Source organism: Penaeus chinensis, chromosome 23 (assembly GCF_019202785.1).
Source record: "Penaeus chinensis breed Huanghai No. 1 chromosome 23, ASM1920278v2, whole genome shotgun sequence".
Classification (NCBI taxonomy): domain Eukaryota; kingdom Metazoa; phylum Arthropoda; class Malacostraca; order Decapoda; family Penaeidae; genus Penaeus; species Penaeus chinensis.
In genome coordinates this window covers 17,841,903-17,869,402 of record NC_061841.1, presented here as the reverse complement: position 1 = coordinate 17,869,402, position 27,500 = coordinate 17,841,903, and the positions used below count along the sequence as shown (strand labels likewise).

At 54.3% G+C, this 27,500-nt stretch overlaps 1 protein-coding gene across 1 annotated transcript in view; it reads left to right on the top strand.

The window, feature by feature from the left end:
• LOC125037688 (basic proline-rich protein-like) overlaps positions 1–27,500 on the top strand; it is a 51,064-nt gene that overhangs the window by 15,842 nt on the left and 7,722 nt on the right. Inside the window, exons 5-9 of the mRNA XM_047630881.1 lie at positions 13,800–14,020; positions 21,642–21,752; positions 22,806–23,334; positions 23,452–23,817; positions 24,132–24,397. Of these exons, the coding sequence (XP_047486837.1) occupies positions 13,800–14,020; positions 21,642–21,752; positions 22,806–23,334; positions 23,452–23,817; positions 24,132–24,397 (1,493 nt within the window). The remainder of the gene's footprint in view (positions 1–13,799; positions 14,021–21,641; positions 21,753–22,805; positions 23,335–23,451; positions 23,818–24,131; positions 24,398–27,500) is intronic.

The following is a 27,500-nucleotide window of genomic DNA, read 5'->3' as shown; positions in this document are numbered from 1 at the left end:
ATGGAAGAGGAGAGAGAAACGTGGCGGGATGAGGAATAATGAGAGGAAAGAGGAGAAGAGGCCACGACCCTGAGGTTGGGGGGTCGACTGGGCTGTGCAAGGCCAGATCGACGACCCGGCGAACAAACGACCGAGAACACGACCGACCGACCGAGAGAACAAACGTGCGAACGAACGTGTGAGCGACCGACCGACCGACGAACGACCGAACGAACGTGTGAGCGACCGACCGACTGACGAACGACCGAACGAACGTGTGAGCGACCGACCGACCGACGAACGACCGAACGAACGTGTGAGCGACCGACCGACGAACGACCGAACGAACGTGTGAGCGACCGACCGACGAACGACCGAACGAACGTGTGAGCGACCGACCGACGAACGACCGAACGAACGTGTGAGCGACCGACCGACCGACGAACGACCGAACGAACGTGTGAGCGACCGACCGACCGACGAACGACCGAACGAACGTGTGAGCGACCGACCGACGGAACGACCGAATGACCGAACGAACGTGTGAGCGACCGACCGACGGAACGACCGAATGACCGAACGAACGTGTGAGCGACCGACCGACGGAACGACCGAATGACCGAACGAACGTGTGAGCGACCGACCGACGAAAGACGGAACGAGGGAACGAACGAACGACGACCGAACGAGGGACCGACCGACCGACCGAGAGAACAAACGTGCGAGCGACCGACCGAACGAGGGAACGACCGAACGAAAAGCAAGCGACCGAAGAAGCGAACGACCGACCGAACGGCGAGATCAAAAGGAGTCGTTAGCGTGGCGAGTTGAAGCAATTTATTTCAGATTAGAGAAAGGGGGATCTTGGAAGGGGGAGAGTGGGCGGATGTATGGCGGAGGTTGAAGGAAAGGGAGGGATGGAGGGAGGGAGGGAGGGAAAAAGGAAAGGAAAAGGGAAATGGAGGAAGGGGAGCGAAAGGGAAAGGGAGTGAGGAGGGGGGCGGCGACGAGTACTATAGTGGGGTGGGAGAGAGGGAGGAAGGGAGCTAATGTTATGGTGCGGAGAGGGGAGGAATTTCTTTAATAGAGTAGGGGAGAGGAGGGGACGAGAGATGCGAGTTGGCGTCTTGTATTTAGGGAAGTTTTGCTAGTTTCGGGCAGGATACGCGATGAATCGGTAAAAACGTGTATGTCTCTCTTCGTGTGTGTGTGTGTGTGTGTGTGTGTGTGTGTGTGTGTGTGTATTTTTCTGCATCTATGCTTCGACGCCCCAAGTGCTTTCCTTAATCCCTGTACCTCCCCTGGAGTCGCGAGGCACAGGCCGGGGTTTGCGCAAGACGGCCCGTGCATGATTGGGAGGAATGAGGAATGATTCGTCGCCTTTTAGCCCCCGTGCCTCGGGCTGGAGATTGTTTTCAAGGCGAGATTGGGGTTGGGGTTGGAGGAGGGGTTGAAGGCGAGGTTGGGGTTGGGGTTGGGGTTGGAGGAGGAGGAGGGGTTGAAGGCGAGGTTGCTCTTATGCTATTCGGACGAACTATTGAAATATTTGTTTGAGTGATTGTCAGTTCGTTTTCATTTACGTATCAACAGTCTTTATTTTACATTTTTAGAGTATAATATCAAACTTTGAAAACGAATTATCTAACTAACCCTTCGGAATGGTCTAGAAGCTAGGCCAATGTATCTAAAGTTTACGGGTGAACGAAGCTAAAAGATTAGTATAAAATGACGGATAAAATAAAATAGATAAAAAGTCAGTAATAAATTAAAATGAAATAGTTAAGATCAGCAAGTTCGTGGAATGGAAGTATCGACGTACAACATGATATTCAGGTTGTATCGACGGCCTGTGACGCTTCGCCTTTGCGGGGCATAACGTTGCTGGGGCCTGTGAAGGAGGAGGGGAGGAAGGGGGGGGGGGGTGAAGAGGGGGGTAAAAGGAGGAGGAGAAGGAGAAGGTGGAGGGAGGGTAGGAGGAGGAGGGGAAATGGGAGTGGGGAGGGAGGGTAGGAGGAGGAGGGGAAAGGGGATAGGGAGGGGAAAGGGGATAGGAGAGGGGAAGGAGGTTAGAGGAGAGGGGAGGATGAGGGAAATGAGGAGGAGTGAGGGGAGGAAGGGGAGGAAAGTAAAGATGAGGAAGGAAAGTCCATGCGAGTAGAGACAGGACAGGAGGGGGGAAAGTAGAGGGTGGGGTGGGTTGATTGGAAGGGGGAAAGGGGGGAGGAGAGAAGGACGAAGTCTAGGGTAGAAGGAAGGGAGGTGGTAAAGATGAAATGGGGGGGGGGGGGAGGGAGATGGGAAAATGAAGGGAAGGGTAAGGGGGGATCGGGGAAGGAAGCTAAAAATAAATAAAGGAAGGAAGGAAGGAAGGAAGGAAGGAAGGAAGGAAGGAAGGAAGGAAGGAAGGAAGGAAGGAAGGAAGGAAGGAAGGAAGGAAGGAATAAATAGAGGAAGAAATTAATGAATGAATGTATGGAGGAAAACATTGCCAAGGAAAGAGAAAAAGATTGAAAGAGAACAAGAAAGAAAGAAAGAAAAAAAAAAGAGAAGAGCGAGAGAGCGAGAGGGAGAGCAAGTGAGGAAAAGAGCCTTAAGGGGAAAATAGATTTGGAAAAAAAAACTGGGGGTTGGAGGGGGGGAGAAGGGGAAAGAGGAGAAGCGAGGGGACATAGTAATCCCTCTTTTGATCTTAATTGGGGAAGAGCACCTGGTGTGACGGTGTGAGTAGGGGGGGGGGGGTGTAAAGGTGAGAGGAAAGGGGGTTGTCAGTGCGTATTTTTCAGACTTTATTATTTTTTCTTAATTCCTTTCGGCATTTGCGGGTTGCTTTGGTTGTTTATTTTTGAGTGAAGGGAGCGAATGGAATAAAGAGGAGAAAGAAGAAATAGAGGAGGATAAAAAGGAAACCCTACAGGAAGTTAAGGGAAACAGAAAAACTGCTTAATAAAATAATAAAAAAGAAAAAAAAAAGAATTAGAGAATAGAAAACCCGAAGAATTGAAACGCGGAAATCAGCTACGAAGCAAAGATAATAACTTGCGGCCGAAGTAGCGAGCTTTGGGCGTCCCCGCGCGTACGTACGTGCGTGTGTGCGAGCGCGCGGGGTGCTGGGTGTGCGTATTCTTGCGTGCGATTGCCTTTCCTCTTGGCGTGCGGGGGGAGGTGGCGTGCGAGAGGGGGGGTCTTCGATATTCGCGGTTCTTCTTCTTTTTCATCTTCTTCTATATCTTCTTCTTTCCTATGCCTTTAGTGTTGGTTTTCTCCACCCTCTCTTTTTTTCCTTTCTCTCTCACTCTCTCACTCTCCCTCCCTATTCCTCTCACTATTCCTCTCACTATTCCTCTCCCTCTCCCTCTCCCTCTCCCTCCCGTAAATTAAGAGGAGGTCACAGATAGACAGGATTAAAGAGGAGAGCCGTAATGGGTGAGAGTGCGAGAGATGGAAGCGATAACAAGATATGCCTGGAATCGCTCGGGAATGGCGGGTCACGATTCCCGCTCTTCTGGTCGCGCGGATGGTATTTGGATTAATTGATTCTTGGCAGGGGGGGAGAGGGAGGGAGAAGGGGTGGGGGAGAGGGAGGGAAAAGGGGTGGGGGAGAGGGAGAGGGAGGGAGAAGGGGTGGGGGAGAGGGAGGGAAAAGGGGTGGGGGTGGGGGGGAAGGGAGGGAGAAGGGGTGGGAGAGAGGGAGAGGGAGGGAGAAGGGGTGGGGGAGAGGGAGGGAAAAGGGGGTGGGGGGTGGGGGGAAGGGAGGGAGAAGGGGTGGGAGAGAGGGAGAGGGAGGGAGAAGGGGTGGGAGAGAGGGAGAGGGAGGGAAACGGGGTGGGGGTGCAGGAGAGGGGAAGAGGGAGAAGGAAGAGAGGGAGGGAGAGGGGAAGAGGGAGAAGGAAGAGAGGGAGGGAGAGGGGAAGAGGGAGATAGGATATGATGGAGGATGTAAGGAGAGAGAAAAAGTGAAGGGGAAGAAGGGGAGAAGGATGGAAAGGGAGAGAGGAAGTGTAGATTAGAAGGACGGAAAAGGGAAGGGAAACAAGGGAGAGAACGAATAGGCGATGGTGAGAGAAATGGATAGAGAAAGGAAGAAGGAAAGAAGAATGGAATGGCATGGGAAAGATGGAAGGAAATGCCTTTCGGAGGTGGAAATAGATGGAAAGAAATGAAAGAGATACCTTCTTTCCTCAGTCTGTCTCCCTCGCCTTCTCCCTTTCTCCGATACAAGAGTAGGAGAAAGGAGGAGGGGGGAGTGAAGGAAGGAAGGAAGGAAGAGGAGGAAGAGGAGGAAGGAAAGACATGGAAGGGAGGGAGGGGAAATGAGGGGACGGAGGGAGGGAGGGGAAAGGAGGGGAAGGAGTGAGGGAGGGAGGCAGGAGGAATTGGATCCATCAGGCTGCAAATTCCTCTGGTTTTAATCACGCCGATTAGGATAATTAACGGATACTTAAGCCGGTCCGGGTTGGCGCTAATTGGTGTAGCAAGGCTCTTCTCGGCGTGTGCGTGTGTGTGTGTGGGGGGGGGGGGGGGGGGGGTGCGTGTGCGTGTCCTTGTGTTGGTGTTCGGGCGTTTTATTTTTTGTGTATCTGCGTGTCCGTGTTTACGTGCGTACCTATAGGCTACTTGCATGGGTGTGTGCGTGCTGTACGTGTGCTGTACGTGTGCGTGTGTGCTGTACGTGTGTGTTGCTGCCTGCGTTCGTATTTGGTCGTTGATTGCTGTTGAGCGATTACACGAGTTGCTGGGGAGTTAGAGATTCAATTGGTTGATTAGGAGGGGGGTCCAGGAGGGGCGAGGGGAGACTGGGAGGGAAGAGGAGAGGGGAGGGGAAGGGAGGGGAAAGGGAGATAGAGAATGGGTGTGAGGGGAGGGGAGGAGAGGGTAGATAGGAAAGGGGGTGAGGTGGGAGGGAGGGAGGGAGGGAGGGGAGATAGTGAGGAAGGGAAAGGGAGGAGGGGAGAGGGAGGTATGTAGGTAGAGAATGAGGGAGGGGAGGGAGATGGAGGAGAGAGTGACGGGAGAATGGGCGATGAGGGAGGAGAGGGGAGATAAGGGAGGAGGAGAGGGGAGGGAGGGGAGGGGAGGGGAGAGGAGAGAAGAGGAGAGAAGGGCAGATGAAGGGAATGGAAGGGAGGGGGCAGGGGAGGGAGATGGAGAATAGGTGATGGGCGGGGACGGAGAGGGGGGGGGGGGGCGAGGGGAGAGGGAAGGTAGAGGAGTCAGGAAAGCGGTAGCACCGTCTGAGGGGAGAGGGGAGGAGAGGGGAGATCTCAGGAAGGTGTGCTTGCATAATTTTTCGATTGGAAATGTTTCTCTTTCGCCTTTCTCTTTTCGGCATTTTCCAGCTGTAATGTCAAGCATGTACTTGACTCCTTTGGCGTTATGTATTTTCATTCCCTTTATCACTGTTACTTTTGCCATCACTGACATTGCATCGTCATTGCCATCGTCATTGTTATTGTCAGCATCGTTATCATTGTCATCGTCATCGTCATAGCCACTGTCATTGGATTTGCCATTCCACACTGTCATTCTTCACTGTCATGCTCATCGCCGTCGTCATTGTCACTGTCATCGCCGAGACCATTTCGTCATCGTCATCTCTGTAATCCGCGCTCTTGCCATTGCCTTTTTAGTATTTCATTTTTTTGGATTGTTTTTTGCTTCTAGTATTCTTCTTTCTCCACCTCCTTCTCCTCCTCCCCTCTCGTCTCTGCTTCCTTCCTTCTCCCTCTCCTATTTGCTTGTTTCCTCCCTCCCTTCATATCTCCTCTCTCTTCTTCCCCCCTTCCTTCCTCCCTTCATATCTCCCATCTCCTTCCTTCCTTTCTTCCTCCCTTCCTTCCTTCATATCTCCCATCTCCTTCCTTCCTTCCTTCCTCCCTTCCTTCATATCTCCCATCTCCTTCCTTCCTTCCTTCCTCCCTTCCTTCATATCTCCCATCTTCCTTCCTTCCTTCCTTCCTCCCTTCCTTCATATTTCCCATCTCCTTCCTTCCTTCCTTCCTTCCTCCCTTCCTTCATATTTCCCATCTCCTTCCTTCCTTCCTTCCTTCCTCCCTTCCTTCATATTTCCCATCTCCTTCCTTCCTTCCTTCCTTCCTTCCTCCCTTCCTTCATATTTCCCATCTCCTTCCTTCCTTCCTTCCTTCCTCCCTTCCTTCCTTCATATCTCCTCTCCCCTTCCTTCCTTCCATATCTAATTATCTTTCTGTGGCTCCTTCCTTTACCTTCTTCCCAAGAGGAAAAATTTCCTCTTATTCCAAACACGTTTAACCTCCTTCGCAGACGGCTCACTCGCGCGGCACACAAAGGGGATGAGAAGGAGAGTGGAAATAAAGACCGTGGGGAGAGAATAGAGAGGGTAAGAGGAGGAAAAGAGGTGAGGGGAATGAGAGAGAAGGGAGGAGGTAGGGGATGAAAGGGAGGGGAAAGAGAGGGGAGTAAGTAGGGAGAGGCGAGGGGAAGAAGGAAGAGGAAAGGGAGAAGGGAGATGATGTGAAGATAGGTGAGAAGGGGAGTGGGAAGACTGAAAAAAATGAGAGTAGCGTGACAGGGAAATAATTAAAAGGGAAGGGTGACAAGGAGCAAGAAAAACAAATGTAAAGGAAAACACGCAACCCCCCCCCCCCCAAAAAAAAAAAAAAAAAAAAAAAAAATAATAATAAATAAATAAATAAATAAATAAATAAATAAACGAAAAAGAAAAATAGAAACGAAATGACACAATAACGATTTTTTTTCCGAAGTGATACGAAGGAAGAATCATGAAAGACGACAGAGTTTGTTGTAATATTGTACCACCTCATGATCTATCCTACGGAGCTAAACCATTTTTTCTCTCTCATTTTCCTTTGCCCTTTGGTCCGGAGATTTCCAATTAGAGGGCGGGAGAGGTGGGCGGCCGAGTGAGAAAGGGGTGGGCCGCCGGTCTGTCGCTCTGTCCGTGTTTCCGTCTGTTGGTCTGTTTCTCGTCGTCTGATCGCACGTCTCTCTCTCTTTTTTTTTTTTTTTTTTTTGCTTCTTCCTTATTTCCTGTTTGTCTGTTTGTATGGTTTTCTTTGTATTTATATCCCCATCCCCGTTTATTCGGGCTTGACTTGTGTGTATCTTGTTTTTATTTTATATCTGAGTTACAATTTTAGATTTATTTACTTTGAGAGAGAGAGAGAGAGAGAGAGAGAGAGAGAGAGAGAGAGAGAGAGAGAGAGAGAGAGAGAGAGAGAGAGAGAGAGAGAGAGAGAGAGAGAGAGACAGACAGGGGAGGGGTGGGGGAGATAAAAGAGGGGGGAGGGGGAAAAGCAAGGGAAGCGTCTCGGGCCTGAATAACCAAGTAGGTGAAGCCGAGAGGCGTGACTTTGCCCTCCACGGCGGTCCGCTTGGGTGGATTCTTTGTTATCTTTGTGGCTTCTATTATCATCTTTACTATTTAGTTGTTTTGGAGGAGAAACTAAGTTTGAGGATGAGAAAAGGGGAGATGGCGCAGGAGAAGAGAGATTTGAATGCAAGCAAAGGAGAGAGAAGAGGGAGAGGACGGAGCAAGTGGGGGGTGGGGGGGGGGGAGAGGCGGTAAATAAGAGACTTCTTAAAAGGACAAATAGACCTCCTTAGACTCACTACGTAGAGAACAGGATTTCAGTGTACCCTGCTTAGACACAGACACGCAAGGAACAAGACTACAATGTCGCGCGTCTTTTTTTTTTCAGTTGTTTGTGTGTGTTTGTGTTTGTGCGCGTGTTCTTGTGTCTGTGCGCGTGTTCTTGTGTCTGTGCGCGTGTTCATGTGTCTGTGTGCGTGTTCATGTGTCTGTGTGCGTGTTCATGTGTTTGTGCGCGTGTTCATGTGTTTGTGCGCGTGTTCATGTGTTTGTGCGCGTGTTCATGTGTTTGTGCGCGTGTTCATGTGTTTGTGCGCGTGTTCTTGTGTTTGTGCGCGTGTTTTTGTGTTTGTGCGCGTGTTCTCGTGTTTGTGCGCGTGTTCTCGTGTTTGTGCGCGTGTTCTCGTGTTTGTGCGCGTGTTCTCGTGTTTGTGCGCGTGTTCTCGTGTTTGTGCGCGTGTTCTCGTGTTTGTGCGCGTGTTCTCGTGTTTGTGCGCGTGTTCTCGTGTTTATGCGCGTGTTCTCGTGTTTGTGCGCGTGTTCTCGTGTTTGTGCGCGTGTTCTCGTGTTTGTGCGCGTTTTCTCGTGTTTGTGCGCGTTTTCTCGTGTTTGTGCGCGTTTTCTCGTGTTTGTGCGCGTTTTTCTCGTGTTTGTGCGCGTTTTCTCGTGTTTGTGCGCGTTTTATCGTGTTTGAGCGCGTTTTTCTCGTGTTTGTGCGCGTTTTTCTCGTGTTTGTGCGCGTTTTCTCGTGTTTGTGCGCGTTTTCTCGTGTTTGTGCGCGTTTTCCTCGTGTTTGTGCGCGTTTTCTCGTGTTTGCGCGCGTTTTCTCAGTGTTTGTGCGCGTTTTCTCGTGTTTGTGCGCGTTTTCTCGTGTTTGAGCGCGTTTTCTCGTGTTTGTGCGCGTTTTCTCGTGTTTGTGCGCGTTTTCTCGTGTTTGTGCGCGTTTTCTCGTGTTTGTGCGCGTTTTCTCGTGTTTGTGCGCGTTTTCTCGTGTTTGCGCGCGTTTTCTCGTGTTTGTGCGCGTTTTCTCGTGTTTGCGCGCGTTTTCTCGTGTTTGTGCGCGTTTTCTCGTGTTTGCGCGCGTTTTCTTGTGTTTTCTTGTTTGTTTGTCCGCGCATTTGTGTTTGTATCAAGGCTTCAATTGTATATGAACGCTCCCTGTTCTCTCTCCCCATGCTGCCTTAGTTCCAACATCCTATTTGGTGTGAATATCATTTCCGATCGGATCGCTCTGTTCTCTTCCCGACCAATTTAAAAGTTTTTCTCCCATACCCTTAGAAAGTTTTACGAAGAGATTTACAAGCACAGAGAAGGCGAAGAAACTCGATAAGTGAATTGATAAGAGGCCGCAAAATGGCTTCCTTTTTTTTTTTTTTTTTTTTTTTTCTGTTAAAGTTCACGGTTACAAATTTAGAGACAGTGTGAAAGAGAATGGATGAATAGCTTTTGATAGAATATAAAAATATAATCGTGGCAGGCAGGTCATTACATTTCTTGCTCTGTGAAGTTGTTCGTTCATTAAATTTCATCTTACGGCATGTGGTATTTGAATTTTATTTCATGAGAGCGTGTGGCATTTGTTGCGAAGAACAGTTGATTTTTTAAAATAATTAGATTTGTTTTCCTTTTTATTCTCCTCTTCCTTCTTCCTTCTTCCTACTTTTCCTCTTCCTCCTCCTCTTCCTCCTCCTCTCCTCCTCCTCCTCCTCCTCCTCCTCCTCCTACTACTACTCCTACTTTTCCTCCTCCTACTCCTCCTACTTTTCCTCCTCCTACTCCTCCTACTCCTACTCTTCCTCCTCCTACTCCTCCTACTCCTCCTACTCCTACTTTTCTTCCTCCTCATACTCCTGCTTTTCCTCCTCCTCATACTCTTCCTTTTCCTTCTCCTCCTCCTTCCTCCCTACTCTTCCTCTTCCTTCTCCTCCCTCCTCCTCCTCCTCCTCCTCCCTCCTCCTCCCTCCTCCTCCCACCCCTCCCCCTTCTTCCCAAGCCTGAAGTGTGGCGGAAGATCACCGTCTTCTTAAGCCCTTTCTGAGGCTTCGCTAAGACACCTGGAAGGAGGAGCGATTTGTTTTTTTTCTTTTCTTTTTTTTTTATTTTTTTTCTTTTTTAGATGTTTGGAATCTTGGCGGCTGGGAGGCGTTCCTGCTCCAACTCCTTATTCGCACATCTTATTAGCACGTTGTCTTATTCGCACTTTTGTTTTTATTAATTGCACTTTTTCTTGATTTCCTTTTGTTTTTTTGTTTGTTTTTGTTAAACGCTCTTTCGTGGCTCTGGGTTTTGTATTATTGTATTTTCTTCCCTTATCTTGTTTGTTATATTTTATTGCACTTCATTTTGCTTTCCTGCTCGGTTCAATTGTCCTTGCTTAATTACAAAGCACATCTCGGGTCCTTCCTAGAATCCGAGGGATGTGGACGAGCTTATGATAGTGGGCGGTTCCTCCCCCTTTCCTCTTTTCCTTGTTCTTTTTATTTATTTCTTGTTTTTAGTTTTTTCTTTCTTCTCTTTCTTTTCTGCTTCCTGCTTTTTGTTTCGTGTTTATATATATATATATATATTTAAAAAGAAATTTCTTCAGTATTCTTCATTTGGGCTAGTTTTTTGTTTTCCTATTTGCGTTTTATATATTTCTGCATTTTCTTTCTCCGTCTTTGTTTCTGTTGCCTTACTTCCGTTTTCCTTGTTTTATTTATTTTCCTAGTTAAGCCTGGTGTACCATAACCTTGGGTTTAATGTTGATATTTTTTTTGTCGCGAGAGAACTGTCCGTGGGGTCATTGATTATGATATTAATTAATTATTTATGATATTACCATCATTGCCATTATCGTTACTTGTGGTATTACTGTTGTTGGTGGTGGTGTCGTTGTTATTTTTGTTGTTCTTGTTGCTGCTTTTGTTATTGTTGTTCTCGTTTTGTTGTTGTAGTTGACATTCTTCTCGTTAGGGCTGCCACGAATAATGCACGCAAAATTAATAATGAAACAGCAGGTATTGTTGTCATTGTCAGTATTACCGTTATTAAAATGATATGCAGGAGAATGTTGATGGCCCTGTTGTAACCGTGACTAAAATTTCGGGAATACTTTGCATCGGCGTCATGATCCTGGGAAAATAATTACTTTTCTTCGTGGAAATGTTTACCTTCAAGCAAAACGACACAAATAATGAAAGAGAGACAAAATGCAAACAGAGAAACAAACAAACAAACAAGGGAACGGGCATGATGAAACAAAAAAACAAACATACCAACACACAAACAAACACAGACCAACATACCAACACAAACAAACACAGACCAACATACCAACACACAAACAAACACAGACCAACATACCAACACACAAACAAACACAGACCAACATACCAACACAAACAAACACAGACCAACATACCAACACACAAACAAACACAGACCAACATACCAACACACAAACAAACACAGACCAACAATACCAACACACAAACAAACACAGACCAACATACCAACACACAAACAAACACAGACCAACATACCAACACACAAACAAACACAGACCAACATACCAACACACAAACAAACACAGACCAACATACCACCAACACACAAACAAACACAGACCAACATACCAACACACAAACAAACACAGACCAACATACCAACACACAAACAAACACAGACCAACATACCAACACACAAACAAACACAGACCAACATACCAACACACAAACAAACACAGACCAACATACCAACACACAAACAAACACAGACCAACATACCAACACACAAACAAACACAGACCAACATACCAACACACAAACAAACACAGACCAACATACCAACACACAAACAAACACAGACCAACATACCAACACACAAACAAACACAGACCAACATACCAACACACAAACAAACACAGACCAACATACCAACACACAAACAAACACAGACCAACATACCAACACACAAACAAACACAGACCAACATACCAACACACAAACAAACACAGACCAACATACCAACACACAAACAAACACAGACCAACATACCAACACACAAACAAACACAGACCAACATACCAACACACAAACAAACACAGACCAACATACTAACACACAAACAAACCAAAACAAAAAACGAAAAATCAACAAACCTTCCTCGTGTGATGGATTTTCGCCCCCCTCCCGCCCCCTGCCTCTCGCGTGCCTCTCGCGTGCACTTTCGAGAGCAATTCCAGGCGTTCAGTTCGAGGCGGAGATGTCGGCCGCGATGATCGTGTGTCTCCTGAGCTTTTTTGTCTGTGGCATTTTCGATGATTAGGCCTACCTCGTGTATTGGGGGGGGGGGGGGGGGGGGAGGCGGTTTTGCAATGCCGATGCCTGTGGGCTGCCGTTGCCTTTGTTGAATCTTTGGCGGAGGTAAAGGTGGTGGGGATGTTTGTTGCTGCCGATTGGGTGGGCTTGGTGGTGGTGGGGATGTTGTTGTTAGGAGGAGGATTGTTATAATTATTGTTGTTGTTTTGTTATTACTAATATTACTTGTTATCATTCTTGTTATTACTAGTATTACTTATCATTCTTGTTATTACTATTATTATTATTGTTGATATTACTGTTATTACTTCTTGTCATTATTGTTGTTGATACTGTTATTACTTCTTGTTGTTATTACTGGTATTATTATTATTTATTACTATTATTACTATCACTATTACTACTGTTATTAGTCAAAATTACTATTTTTATCGTTGCCTCGTAATTCATCCTCCTTGGCGGTTATGATTATTACGATCTTTTTCGTTATTCTGTGTCTTTGTTCATCTATTTTTATCCCTTAGTCACTTCCTTAAAATTGTGAGTGCTGATTATTAATGTGTTTTTGTTTGTTTGTTTTACAGGTGCGTGTGGTCTTTCTAAAGGAAGGAAAGGAGGAGGAGGAAGGGAAGAAAGGAGGTGAGGAAATCGAAAAGGTGAAGCAGTTAATTTGGAATATATGCAGATGTAAAAAGGAGAGAGTAGACATAGATACAATTGAAGGTGCTTTGGAATAGACAGACAGATGTGAAAAGCGAAAGGAGGGATAGGAAGAGATAGAACGAGGCGAAAATTAATTAGATAAATAAATATAAAGGACATTTCTGTGGGATAAGGCAAGGCGAAAGTAAGAAAATAAAGATGGCAATTGTAATCCGTTTACGAGAGAGAGCAAGGCGAATGTAGGTGAGAAGATAAAAAAAAAAAAAAAAAAAAAAAATGGGAATCCCTTTCTGTGAAATAGAGGAAAGGGAGAGTAAATGGAAATAAAATAGGAGCGATAATCCCTTTATGAGATAGAAAACAAGGCGAATGTAAGCGAGAAGATGAATAAAAGAAATGGTGATCCCATAGTTTCTATAAAACAAGACGAAAATAAACGAGAAAATGAAATAGAAGGGCAGTCCCTTTGTTAGATAAAACAAGGCGAAAGTAGGAGAAAATCTGAAATAAAAGTGATAATCGGTTTCCGTGAATCCTTTATCCTTGATGAATGCGAGGATTATAATACGTTGAAAGGGATGTTGATAATAGTAATGACGACACACAAAAAAAAAAAAAAAAAAAAAAGAAAAAAAAAAAAAAGGAATAAGAATAATAATAATAATAATAATAATAAAGAGAGAAAAACATTTAAATAAATAAATAAGCGGGAGAACGTATCATTTCGTTTTCCAATTAATGACACGAAGAAAGAGAAGCCATTAGGGTAAGTAGGTAATTATGCACAACAGTGTTGCAATTTCGCGAGTCTTGAATTTTTTTTTTCCTTTTTTTTTTTTTCTTTTTTTCTTTTGAAGTGATCAATGAATACACGGTTAACGGTGACAATTTCGATAGAGATGATATTACTTCATTATTTGCGGGCGGGCCATTAGCATTTCCCCGTGATATTGGGTCCCGCTGCAACAAAGAAACTTAGCATATATCGACACTGCCAGCGTTGCCACTCAGTGTTGTAGAATTGTGCGCCCGCAGCGTTGCCAGTCCGGACGGGGGGGAAAAAAGGTTTAAAAGGAATTGTCATGGCGGAAGGTCCATATGTCACCAGTCAATCGCTCGGCCAAGATGACTTTGGTAAAACGTTAATGGATAGAGTACGGAAATAAGAATTTAATTCCCATTCACTTTTGCCACTCGATGTGCAAATAAGGTGCGAGTTGACATCCCCGGGCTGACCAATACCCCCCCTTGAGTTGACACCGCCCTAGTTGACACCGCCCTAGTTGACACCGCCCTAGTTGACACCGCCCTAGTTGACACCGCCCTAGATGACACCGCCCTAGATGACACCGCCATAGATGACACCGCCCTAGTTGACACCGCCCTAGATGACACCGCCCTAGATGACACCGCCCTAGTTGACACCGAGCGACGCAGATATGCCAAGCGAGACGCCAGAGATGCACTCCAGGTTGCACTACCCCATGCCGTGGACCCCCCCCCCCCCCCCCCGGAATCAGCCAAACGCTGGCGACCTTTTTTTCCTGAACTTTCTTGGGTGATTTTTCCCCCCCACTCTTTCGTTGGTGACCTTACCCTATTCATCTCCCATCCATTTTTCCTCTTCCTCTCTCCCTCCTCCCGTCTCTCTCTCCCTCCTCCCGTCTCTCTCTCCCCATCCTCCCTCTTTTCTCTCCCTCCTCCCCGTCATCTCTCTCCCTCTCCCGTCTCCTCCTCTCTCCCTCCTCCCGTCTCTCTCCTCCCCTCCCCGTCTCCTCTCCTCTCCCTCCTCCCGTCTCTCTCTCTCCTCATCCCGTCTCTCTCCTCCCTCCTCCCGTCTTCTCTCCCTCTCCTCCGTCTCTCTCTCCCCCTCCCTCCTCTCTCTCCCCTCCCTCCGTCTCTCCTCCCCTCCCCCCCCGTCTCCTCTTCCCCTCCCGTCTCCTGCCCCTCTCTCCCTCTCCGTCCTCCTCCCCTCCTCCCTCTCTCTCCCCTCCTCCCGTCCTCTCAATCCCTCTACCCGTCTTTTCTCTCCCCTCCTCCCGTCCTCTCTCCCCTCCTCCCTCTCCTCACCCTCTCCCCTCCTCTCTCTCCCTCTCCCATCCTCCCGTCTCTCTCTCACCTCCTCCCCGCTCTCTCGTCCCTCCTCCCGTCTCTCTCTCCCCTCCTCCGCTCTCTCTCCCCCTCCCGTCTCTCCTCTCCCTCCTTCCCCGTCTCCTCCCCCTCCCTCCGCCCGGCTCTCCCCCTCCCTCCTCCCGTCCTCTCTCCTCCCTCCTCCCGTCTCTCTCTCCTCCCTCCGTCTCTCTCTCCCTCCTCCTCCTCTCGCTCTCTCCCTCCTCCCGCTCTCTCTCTCCCTCCTCCCGTCTCTCTCTCTCCTCCTCCGTCTCTCTCTCTCCCTCCTCCCGTCTCTCTCTCTCCTCCTCCCGTCTCTCTCTCTCCCTCCTCCCGTCTCTCTCTCTCCCTCCTCCCGTCTCTCTCTCTCCCTCCTCCCGTCTCTCTCTCCCTCCTCCCGTCTCTCTCCTCCCTCCTCCCGTCTCTCTCTCTCCCTCCTCCCGTCTCTCTCTCTCCCTCCTCCCGTCTCTCTCTCCCTCCTCCCGTCTCTCTCTCCCTCCTCCCGTCTCTCTCTCCCTCCTCCCGTCTCTCTCTCCCTCCTCCCGTCTCTCTCTCCCTCCTCCCGTCTCTCTCTCCCTCCTCCCGTCTCTCTCTCTCCCTCCTCCCGTCTCTCTCTCTCCCTCCTCCCGTCTCTCTCTCTCCCTCCTCCCGTCTCTCTCTCTCCCTCCTCCCGTCTCTCTCTCTCCCTCCTCCCGTCTCTCTCCTCTCCCTCCTCCCGTCTCTCTCTCGCCCTCCTCCCGTCTCTCTCCTCCCTCCCTCCTCCCTCCCCTCTCTCGCCCTCCTCCCCTCTCTCCTCCTCCCCTCCTCCCGTCTCTCTCTCCCTCCCTCCTCCCTCTCTCTCCCTCTCCCTCCTCCCTCTTCTCTCCATCCCTTCCCCGTCTCCTCTCTCCTCTCCTCCCTCTCCTCCTCCCTCCCCCCTCCCGTCTCTCTCTCTCCCTCCCTTCCCCTCTCTCTCTCTCCTCCCCCGTCTCCTCTCTCTCTCTCCCTCCTCACCTCCTCTCTCTCTCCCACTCCCCCTCTCTCCCTCCCCTCCTCCCGTCTCTCCTCTCTCCCTCCTCCCTCTCTCCTCTCCCCCTCCTCCCGTCCTCTCTCTCCCTCCTCCCGTCCCTCTCTCTCCCTCCTCCCTCCTCTCCCTCTCCCTCCCCTCACTCCCTCTCTCTCTCTCTCTCCTCTCTCTCCTCTCCTCCCGTCTCTCTCTCTCCCTCCTCCCTCTCTCTCTCTCCCTCCTCCCGCTCTCTCTCCTCCTCCCTCTCTCACTCCTCTCTCTCCTCCTCCCGTCTCTCTCTCCCTCCTCCCTCCCCTCCTCCCTCCTCCCTCTCTCTCTCCCTCCCCGTCTTCTCTCCCCCCCTCCTCCCGTCTCTCTCCATCCCTCCTCCCGCTCTCTCTCTCGCTCCTCCTCCCGTCTCTCTCTCCCTCCTCCCTCTCTCTCTCCCCCTCCCGTCTCTCTCTCCCTCCTCCCGTCCTCTCTCCCTCCTCCCGTCTCCTCATCCCTCCCCCGCTCTCCATCTCCCTCCTCCCGTCTCTCTCTCTCTCCTCCCCGACTCTCTCTCCTCCTCCCGCTCTCCTCCTCTCCCTCTCCCTTCTCTCTCTCTCTCTCTCCCTCCCTCCCGTCTCTCTCTCCTCCTCCCCGTCTCTCTCTCTCCTCCTCCGTCTCTCTCTCCCTCCTCCCGTCTCCTCTCTCCCTCCTCCCGTCTCTCTCTCCTCCCTCCCTCTCGCTCTCTCTCTCCCTCCTCCCGTTCTCTCTCTCCTCCTCCTCTCCTCTCGTCTCCCTCCTCCCGTCTCTCTCTCCCTCCTCCCGTCCTCTCTCCGCCTCCCCTCCCTTCCTCCCTCTCCCCTCCCTCCTCCCTCTCATCCCTCCCCTCCCTTCCTCCTCTCCCTCCCGTCCTCCCTCTCATCCTCCCTCTCACCTTCCTCCCTCTCTCCTCCCTCTTTCCCCTCCCTTCCTCCTCTCTCCTCCCCTCCCTTTCCTCCCCCTCTCCCCCCTCCCTTCCTTCCCTCTCTCCCCCCTCTCTCCCCCCCCCCATCCCTCCCCCCCTCTCTCCCCTTTTTGACCCTTCCCTTTTTCCTCAACTTTGGCCTCCTCCCCATATCTCACCCCCCCCCCCACCTCCCCCCCCCTTTGTGGAGAGTTCTGACCTTTCCTGCTTGAAATGTTTCACTCTACCTTCTTTTTTTTTTTTTTTTTTATTTGTTTTGTTCCTCCCCAATGGATTCTTCCCATTCCCCCCACCCACCCCCTCTTCCCCGAATCTTGTTCTGTTTTTAATTTGCCCCCCCCCCCCCCACCCTTCCCTCTACTTCTGTTAAACCGTTTTTTCCCCCTGAAAAATTTTACTTATCCTCTTCCTTGTCCTCATCTCCCTCTTTCTTTGCTCATTTTTCTGTCGTCCCTCCTCCACCACCATCTCTTTTCTTTGTCTTTCTCTTTCCCCCCATCCCCTCCTCCCCCCCTCCTCCCCTATAAACCCCCTCCCTTCCCCTCCCCCCCCCCCCACCTTCACCTCTTCTCCTTTTCCTCTTTCTCCCTTCCCTTTTTCCCTCCTCCTCGCCCCTCCCCCTCCCTTCCTTCGCCTCTCCCCCCCCCCTCTCCTCGCCTCTCCCCCTCCCCCCTCTCCTTCCCCCCCCCCTCTCCCTCCCTCTTCCCCCCTCCCCCTCCTCTCCCCTTTCCCCCCCCCCTCTCCTCCCCTCTCCCCCTCCCTCTCCTCTCCTCTCCCCCTCCCTCTCACCCTCCCCTCCCTCTCCTCCCCCTCCCCCTCCCTACTCCTCCTAATCCTTATACGAAATATCAGTCTTGTATTTTCGGTTTATTTATTTTTTCGACGTTGCTTGCGTCATCTCGGCTTGCTTTTATTTGGTTTTGTTTGCTCTGTGAGGTTGCGTTTGGCGGGCTTCAGGTGACCTCGGGAAGGGGGACGGGGAGGGGGAGGGGTATGGGGAGGGGGAATTGGTAAGAATGGCTGAGTGGGGGTAGGTAAGGATGGGGGATTGGTAGGGATGAGTAAGAGGGGATTGGTAGGGATGAGTTAGAGGGGATTGGTAGGGATGAAGTCAGTAGGGAGGGTAGCGGAGGGAAAGGGGATATGTAAGATGGTGGAGAGGGGATAGGTAAGATGGTGAGAGGGGATAGGTAAGGAATGGTGGAGAGGGGATAGGTAAGGATGGTGAGAGGGGATAGTTAGGAATGGGGGAGAGGGGAAGGTAAGGATGGTGGAGAGGGGATAGTAAGATGGTGGAGAGGGATAGGTAAGGATTGTGGAAGAGGGGATAGTAAGATGGTGGAGAAGGGATAGGTAAGGATGGGGGGAGAGGGGATAGGTAAGGATGGTGGAGAGAGGGATAGGTAAGGAGGGGGAAAGGGGGGGATAGTTAAGGAAGGAGTAGGGGAAGTAAGGATGGTGAGGGGGGGATAGGTAAGGATGGGGGAGAGGGGATAGGTAAGGATGGTGGAGAGGGGATAGGTAAGGATGGTGGAGAGGGGATAGGTAAGGATGGTGGAGAGGGGATAGGTAAGGATGGTGGAGAGGGGATAGGTAAGGATGGTGGAGAGGGGATAGGTAAGGATGGTGGAGAGGGGATAGGTAAGGATGGTGGAGAGGGGATAGGTAAGGATGGTGGAGAGGGGAAAGGTAAGGATGGGGGAGGGGATAGGTAAGGATGGGGGAGAGGGGATAGGTAAGGATGGGGGAGAGGGGATAGGTAAGGTGGGGGCGAGGGCTCAGGAAAGGGGATGGGGGACGCGGGGATCGTACCGATGGGGGAGCGGGTCTCAGGTAAGGATGGGGGAGATGGGATAGGTAAGGATGGGGGAGAGGGATAGGTAATGATTGGGAGAGGTATCGTTAAGATGGGGAAGGGGGGATAGGTAAGGATGGGGGAGAGGGGATAGGTAAGGATGGGGGAGGGAGGTAACAGGAAGGCTGGTGGAGTAGGGATCGTACGGATGGGGGAGAGGGGATAGTACGGCAGGTGAGCGGGGCTCTGAAATGCAGGTGGGAGCACGGGTACATGGACAGGATTGGGGAGAGGGTATAGTAAGGAAGGGGAAGAGGGATAGGTAGGAGGGGGAGATGGGATAAAGTGGTAAGGATGGGGAAGAGGGGAATAGGTAAGGCTGGGGGAGATGTGGATAGGAAATGCTGGGGGAGGAAGGGGATAGACAGGAAAGTGTGAGAGGGGCTAGTAAGGATGGGGAGAAGGGGATAGGTAAGGATGGGGGAGAGGGGATAGGATGATGGGGAGCGGGGATAGGTACGGATGGGGGAGAGGAATAGGTAGGATGGGGAGAGGGTCTAGGTAAGCTGGGGGAGAGGGGATTAAGTAAGGATGGGGGAGAGGGGATAGGTAAGATGGGGGAGCGGGGATAGGTAAGGCATGGGTAAGGTGGATCGGTAAGGATGGGGAAGGGGGGATAGGTAAGGATGGGGAAGGGGGGATAGGTCCGGATGGGAAGGGGGGATAGGTAAGGAGGGGGAAGGGGGGATAGGTAAGGAGGGGGAAGGGGGGATAGGTAAGGAGGGGGAAGGGGGGGGGGGGGGGGGGATAGGTTTAAGTAGGGAATGGGGATAGATAAGGCGGGGAAGGGGGTTAGTAACATGGGGAAGGGGGGATAGGTAAGGATGGGGACGGGGGAAGGTACGGATGGGGTAAGGGGGGTATAGGAAAGGGGAGGGGGAAAGGGGGGGATAGGTAAGGATGGGGAAGGGGGGATAGGTAGGGGTGGGTGAAGGGGGGAGGGTAGGCAGGGGAGCTGTAGGTGAGGGGGGAGGGTAGGTAGGGGAGCTGTAGGTGAGGGGGGAGGGTAGGTAGGGGAGATAAGATAGGGTGGAGAGGGGTGGGTGGGATGGGTAGTGTTGAATGTGATTTAAGGAAGGGTAGAGAGGATAGACAGAGGGAGATGAGGTAAGGATGGATGATGGAGGAGAGGGACGAGGGAGAAGAAGGGAAGGAGGGAGACAAGAGAACGCCGAGAAAACACGGTCCCCGTTCGTCGTGTTTGTCTGTCGCCAGGTCCTCCTTTGTTTTAGTGGGCTCGTATTCTCTAGTGTCTGGCTTTCTCCTCTTCTTAATTAGCGCTTCTTGGCGGGGTCATAGCTTACTCTTTTTCTATTTATTAGTGAGATGCTATTCTGTTCCTCTTTCCCTTAAGTATGTTATTTAAGCTTTCCTTCGTGTCCTTGTTTTTCTTCTTCCTATACCCTATCTCCTTTCTAATTTATTTTATGTTCCTTCCTTTATCCTTGTCAATTTCTTCTTTTTCTCATTTCCACCGTCCTCCAGTCCTTTCTCTTATCTCCGTCTCTCCTCCCTTTACCTTCACTTTCACTTCCTCTCTCCTCTCCTCCTCTTCTTCCCTTTTTCTTTTCCTTCTCTATTTCTTTCCATCCTTTTGTCTTCTCCGCCCATTTTCCCGTTTTGTCTTTCCTTTTACCTTGCCTCCCTTTCTCCTCTCTTCTCCTCCTGCCTCCTCTTGCCATGTCCTGAGATATGCAAGCTGTTCATATTCGGGCCAGAGATCGATGTGTTCTGGCTGTTCATTACGGTGATGATGGCTGGTCTCGCTGACAGCGCCCGCTCCTCTCTCTCTCTGTCTGTCTGGTCTGTCGTGTCTCTCTCTCTCTCTCCTCTCATCTCTCCTCTCTCATATCATCTTCTCTCATCTCTCCATCTCTCTCTCTCTCTCTCTCTCTCTTTTTTGTCCTTCTCTCAATCCTCTCTCTCTCCTCTCTCTCTCTCTCCTCTCTCTCCTCTTCTCTCTCTTCTCTCTCTCTCTTTTTTTTCCTCATCCTCTCTCTCTCTCTCTCCATCTCTCTCTCCTCTCTCTCTCTCTCTCTTTTTCTCTCTCATCTCTCTCTTTTTCCTCGTCTCATCTCTCAGGACTCTTTCCTTTCTCTCACTCCTTCGTCTCTCTCTCTCCTCTCTCTCTGTTCGCTCTCTCTCTCTCATCTCCTCTAAACTCTCTCTCTCTCCCTCTCTCTCTCACACCATCGGTCTCTCCCTCGATCTCTCTCTTGTTCATCCTCAATTCCACCCCTATATCCCCCCCTCCCTCTCCCCTTCTCCCCTTTCCCCTCTGTTGGGGAGGGGGAGGTGGGATACCTTTTTGTGTTTGATTCCCCATCTGAAATCCGGTCGTTGTATTCTTCTCCTCTCGTAGTTCGTTGCTTGCCTCACGGTGCTGATTATTCCCTCCCCCTTTTCTGCCCTCTACCCTGTCTCCCCCATACTCCTCCCCCTCTCTCCCCGTCCCTCTTCCCCCTCTCTCCCTTCGTCTCTCCCGTCGCTCCCCCTCATCTCAGCCACGTATCATCCCCCCCCGTCTCTCCCCTCTCTCCCCGTCTCGTCCCCCGCTCTCCCCGTCTCTCCCCGGCGCTCCCCCGTCGCTCCCCGTCTCGGTCCCCCCCGTCTCTCCCCCCTCTTCCCCTCTCCCCCCGTCCTCCCCCCATCTCCCCCCGTCTCCGCCCCTCTCTCCCCCTCTCCCCCCCCTCTCTCCCCTCTCCCCTCATCTCCCCCCTCCTCCACCCCCGTCTCCCCCCCGTCCTCCCCACCGTCTCCTCCCCGTCTACTCCCCTCTCTCCCCGTCACTTCCCCGACTCTCTCTCCCCCTCCTCTCCTCTCCCCGTTCTCCCCCTCTCTCCCTTTCCCGGGTCTCCCCCTCCCCTCCTCCCCGCTCTTTCTCCCCCCCTCCCCCTCCCCCCTCCCCTCATCTTACCTCCCCCACTCCCCCCTCTCCCCTCTTTCGTTCTCTCTCCGCCCCCTCTCTCTCAGTCATCTCTCTCTCTCATCTTCCTCTCTCTCCGATCTCTACAATTCATCTCTCTCATCCCACTCACCTCGGATCCTCCGTCTCTCTCTCTCTCTCTCTCCTCCTCTCTCTCTCTCTCTCCCCCCCCCCCCCTATCGCTCTCTCTCTCCCTCTCTCTCTATCTCTCCCCCTCTCCCCCTCTCCCCTAGTTCATCTTTTCTTCCAAGGATATTCACGTGTTCTCTCATCTGCGTAATAGAGGGCGCTGAGTCGTAGGAGCTTCCGGTTAGCGGATCCTATGCGAAGGCGGCGGGGTGTCGGCGGCGGCGGCGGAAGGGATGACTTGTTCGTGAAGGTTATTGATATGACGGTGGGGGAGGTGGGGTGAGATGGATTGGGGTGGTGGGGGTGAGGAGGATGGTGTGGAAGAGAAGGATGGGGCGGAGGATGGTGTGAAAGAGAAGGATGGGGCGGAGGATGGTGTGGAAGAGAAGGACGGGGAGGAGGAGGAGGAGGAGGGGGAGGAGGGGAAAGAGAAGGGTGGTGGTGGGGGTGAGGATGGTAATGGGGGTGGTGGGGTTGAGAAGGATGGGGAGGGTGGTGGTAGTGGTATTGATGCTTACAATATAATATATATTTTTTGTTACTGTTACACAGTAAGGAAGAACAGAAGAAGAGGAGGGGGTAATGAAAAGGAATTAACACGTAGACGATTGGAAACGGCGGAAGGGAAAAGAACAGAAATGAAAATAAATCTCTGCACAGGAGAGAAAGGGAAAACAATAATAAAGTGGTTGACAGAAAAAATGAGCATTGAGACGGGGAGAGAATTAGAATTCCCCCACCCTCCCCCTTCTCCCCCCCGCCTCCCACTCTCCCCCGCCCCCTCCCCCCCCCCCCACCTCCCCCCCCACCTGCCACTTCCCCCTCCCTTCCCTCTCCCCCCCACTCCCCCCCCCCCCCCCCCCCGCCCCCCCCTCCCCCTCCCCCCAACCCCCTCCCCCCCCCCCCCCCCCCTGCCCCCCCCCCACCCCCGTCTCCTCCCCGCCCTCCCCCAGCCCCCCCTCCTCCCTCCCTCCCCCTCCCCCCCCCCCCCCTTCCCCCTACCCTTCCCCTCCTCCCCCCTCCCCCCCCACCCCTCCCTCCCCCCCCCCCTCCCCCCCTCCCCCCCTCCCCCCCCCCCCTTCCCCCCTCCCCTCCTCCCCACCCGTACTCCCTCCCACCCCGCCCCCCTCCCCCCCCGCCCCCCCTCCCTCCCCCCCCCCATCCCCCCCCCCCAACGCTCCCTCCCCTCCCCCCCCCCCCCCTACCCCCCACCCCCCCCCCCCCTTCCCACCCCCACCCCCCCCCCTCCCCCCTCCCCCCTCCCCATTCCCCTCCCCCCTTCCACTCCCTGCTCCATCCCCTCCCACCTCACACCCCACCCCTCCACTCCCCACCCCCCCCCTCCCCCCCCCCCCCCCCCCCCGCCTCCCCCCACCCCCCCTCCCCCCCCCCCCCCCCCCCCCCCCCCTCCCCCCCCACCCTCCCCCCCCACCCCCCCCCCCCCCCCCACCCCCCTCCCCCCCCCCCCCCCCCCCCCCCCCCCCCCCCCGCCCCCCCCCCCCCCCCCCCCCCCCCCCCCCCCCCCCCTCCCCCCCCCCCGCCTCCCCCTCCCCCCTCCCCCCCCCCTTCCCCCCCCCCCCCCCCCCCTCCCCCCCCCCCCCCCCTCCCCCCCCCCCCTCCCCCCCCCCCCCCCCCCCCCCCGCCCCCCCCCCCCTCCCCCCCCCCCCCCCCCCCCCCCCCCCACCCCCCCCCCCCCCCCCCCCCCACCCCCCCCCCCCCCCCCCCCCCCACCTCCCACCCCCCCGCCCCCCCCCCCTCCCCCCCCCCCCCCCCCCCCCCCCCCCCCCCCCCCCCCCCTCCTCCCCCCCCCCTCCCTCCCCCCCCCCCACCCCCCCCCCCCCCCCCCCTCCCCTTCCCACCCCCCCCCCCCCCCCTCCCCCCCCCCCCCCACCCCTTTCCCCCCCCCCTTTCCCCCCCGGGGCCCCCCCCCCCCCCCCCCCTCCCTCCCATCCCCCATCCCCCCTCCCCCCCCCCCTCCCCCCCTCCCCCCTCCCTCCCCCACCCCCCCCCCCCCCCCCCCCCCCCTCCCCCCCCTCCCTCCCCCCCCCCCCCCCCTCCCCCCCCCCCCCCCCCCCCCCTCCCCCCCCCCCCCCCCCCATCCCCCTCCCCCTCCCCCCCCCCCTCCCCCCCTCCCCCCCCCTCCCCCCCCCCCCCCTCCACCCTCCCCCCACCCTCCCCCCCCTTCCCCCCCCCCCCTCCCCCCCCCCTCCCCCTCCCCCCTCCCCCCCCCCCCCTCCCTCCCCCCCCCACCCCCCCCCCCTCCCCCCCCCTCCCCCCCCCCCCCCTCCCCCCCCCCCCCCCCCCTCCCCCTCCCCCCCCGCCCCCTCCCCATCCCTCCCCCCCTCTCCCCCACCCCCTCCCCCCTCCCCCCACCCCTCCCCCTTCCCCCCCCCCCCTCCCCCCCCTCCCCCTCCCCCTCCCCCCCCTCCCCCCCCCACCCCCCCCCCCCCCCCCCCCCTCCCCCCCACTCCCTCCCCCTCCCCCTCCTCCCCCCTCCCCCCCCTCCACCCCCCCTCCCCCCCCCCCCCCCCGCCCTCCCCCTCCCCTCCCCTCCCCCGCCCCCCATCCCTCCCCCCCCCCCCCAAACCCTTCTCCCCCCCCCCCCCCTCAAAACCCCTCTGCTCGCCCCCCACCCCCCTTAAACCCCCCCCTCCCCCCCCCCCCCCCCCCCCCCCCCTCCCCCCCCCCCCCTCCCCCCCCCCCCCTCCTCCCCCCCCCCCCCCCCCCCCCCCCCCCCCCCGCCCCCCCCCCCCCCCTCCCCCCCCCCCCCCCCCGTTCCCCCCCCCCCCCCCCCCCTCCCCCCCCGCCCCCCCCCCCCCCTCCCCCCCCCCCCCCTCCTCCCCCCCCCCCCCCCCCCCCCCCCCCCCCCCCCCCCCCCCTCCCCCCCCCCCTCCCCCCCACCCCCCCTCCCCCCCCCCCATCCCCCCCCCCCCCCCACCCCCCCCCCCTCCCCCCACCCCCCCCCTCCCTCCCCCCCCCCCCCCCCCCCCTCCCCCCCCCCCCCCCCCTCCCCTTTTCCTGTTTCTTTATTCCTTTTTTTCGCTTGTTTCCGCGAAAAAAGGGTTTTTATTCAGTCTTTTGTATTGTTGTGATAAATGTTGCAAAAAGAGCGGAAGTTGAACGTAGCTTATGGGATCGTGCAGTGGGGGGGGGGGGTAGTGGTGTTGGGGGGAAGGGGAAGGGATGAAGGGGAAAGGGGGTGTAGGTGGGGAATGATGGAGGGAGTGGAGGGAGATAGGAGAAGGGGGTTGGGGATAGGGTGAAGAGAGAGGGGAAAGGGAGTGGGCGTGGGGAGAGGGAGGGGATAAGGGGGTTTTGGGAGTGGGGGAGAGGGGGAATGGTGGTGATAGGAGTGGGGGGGGAGAGGGGGAAAGGGGGGAAAGGTGGTGATGGTGGTTTGGGGAGGGAGGGAAAGCGGGGAAAGGAAGGTGATATAAAGTTGGAAGTGGGAAGTGGGAAGAGAGAGAGAGAGAGAGAGAGAGAGAGAGAGAGAGAGAGAGAGAGAGAGAGAGAGAGAGAGAGAGAGAGAGAGTGAGAGTGAGTGAGTTAGGGATGGTGAAAGATAGGGATTAAGTGTGTGCGTGGTTGGGGGAAGGGGTTGGGGGGGGGGGGTTGAGGATTCCCGGAATACAGTCATCCCAGGATACAGATGGGGGGGGGGGGGGGCGTGCCAGGGCATAGGGAGCGAGAGGGCCGGGTGTGATGTACCTGAAGGGAGGCCGAGTAGGTGCTGGTCCGAGTTTCTCCTCGTCTCTGCTCATGCGGGATCTTCCGGGCTTCGTGGTGCATGCTCTCCGTTTCTTGTCTGTCTGTCTGTCTCTGTGTGTCTGTCTGTGATGCTGTTCTTTTTCTCTCGCTCTTTCTATTTGTCTGTCTGATTGTCTGTCTCTCTGTCTCTCTCTGTCTCTGTGTCTGTCTCTCTCTCTCTGTCTCTCTCTCTGTCTCTCTCTGTCTCTGTCTCTCTCTGTCTCTGTCTCTTTTTCTTTCTCTGTCTGTCTCTTTTTCTGTCTCTCTCTCTCTCTCTCTCTCTCTCTCTCTCTCTCTCTCTCTCTCTCTCTCTCTCTCTCTCTCTCTCTCTCTCTCTCTGTCTCTGTCTCTCTCTCTCTGTCTCTCTCTCTCTGTCTCTCTCTCTCTGTCTCTCTCTCTCTGTCTCTCTCTCTCTCTCTCTGTCTCTCTCTCTCTCTCTCTGTCTCTCTCTCTCTCTCTCTGTCTCTCTCTCTCTCTCTCTCTCTCTCTCTCTCTCTCTGTCTCTCTCTCTCTCTCTCTGTCTCTCTCTCTCTCTCTCTGTCTCTCTCTCTCTCTCTCTGTCTCTCTCTCTCTCTCTCTGTCTCTCTCTCTCTCTCTCTCTGTCTCTCTCTCTCTCTCTCTCTCTCTGTCTCTCTCTCTCTCTCTCTGTCTCTCTCTCTCTCTGTCTCTCTCTCTCTCTCTGTCTCTCTCTCTCTCTCTGTCTCTCTCTCTCTCTCTGTCTCTCTCTCTCTCTCTGTCTCTCTCTCTCTCTCTCTGTCTCTCTCTCTCTCTCTCTCTGTCTCTCTCTCTCTCTCTCTGTCTCTCTCTCTCTCTGTCTCTCTCTCTCTCTGTCTCTCTCTCTCTCTGTCTCTCTCTCTCTCTGTCTCTCTCTCTCTCTGTCTCTCTCTCTCTCTGTCTCTCTCTCTCTCTGTCTCTCTCTCTCTCTCTCTCTCTCTCTCTCTGTCTCTCTCTCTCTCTGTCTCTCTCTCTCTCTGTCTCTCTCTCTCTCTGTCTCTCTCTCTCTCTGTCTCTCTCTCTCTCTCTCTCTCTCTCTGTACACATGCATAAATACTCACTTTCTGTCTTTCTGTCTGTCTGTCTGCCTGTCTGTCTGCCTGGTTGTCTATCAGTCTCTCTGTGTCTTTGTCTCTGTTCTGCATCTCTCTCTCTCTCTCTCTCTCTCTCTCTCTCTCTCTCTCTCTCTCTCTCTCTCTCTCTCTCTCTCTCTCTCTCTCTCCCTCTCTCCCTCTCTCTCTTTCTCTCCCTCCCTCCCTCCCCTTTATTTTTCTTCTCCCTTTTTTCTGCATCTGCACAGACACTCGTTAAAGATCCCCAATCATGAGAGATAAGGGCGTGTTAACCTTCCCAGTATAAGCATGTTTGAGGGCGACGATGGGGCGAAGAGGAGGGAGGGGGTGATGAGTGATTCCCGTATCGTTAGAGAGGAGGAGGAGGGAGGAGGACGAGAGGGGAGGAGGCAGGGAGGAGGGAGGAGGACGAGAGGGGAGGAGGCAGGGAGGAGGGAGGGGGATGGGAGGGGAGGGGAGGAGGACGAGAGGGGAGGAGGCAGGGAGGAGGGAGGGGGATAGGAGGGGAGGAGGCAGGGAGGAAGGAGGAGGACGAGGGGAGGAGGGAGGGAGGGGGATGGGAGGGGAGGTGGACGAGAGGGGAGGAGGCAGGGAGGAGGGAGGGGGATGGGAGGGAAGAGGACGAGAGGGGAGGAGGCAGGGAGGAGGGAGGGGGATGGGAGGGGAGGAGGACGAGAGGGGAGGAGGCAGGGAGGGGGGTTGGGAGGGGAGGAGGAGGAGGGGTTGGTGTCTTTCCCCCCACCTTTTCCCCTCTCCCCTCCCCCCCTCCCCCCCTCCCCCTTTATCTCCCCTTCGCTCAAAGTCATTCCAATTTAGTCAGATAGGAAAGGAGAAAGTGTCGAGGAAAGTTTGCGAGTGTAAGGTGATGAAGGTGGAAGTAGTGGAGGATAGATTGGACGTTGATGGAGATAGGGCTGGAGATGGGGATGGGGATGGTGGAGGATGAGATGTTGGCGATGGCGGAACATATTGTGGTTCGGGTGGTGGGATAATGATGTTGGAGATGGTGGAGTCGGAGGTGGTGGTGGTGGTGGAGGAGATGGGGGAGATGGGGTTGGAGATGGCGGGGGATATTAGGGATCGGGTGATGGTGGTGATGGTAGGTGGTAGGTGGTGGTAGGAGGTGGTAGGTGGTAGGTGGTGGTGTTGGTGATGGAGGTGGTAGGTGGTGGTGGAGATGGAAATCAGCTGGTACAAGA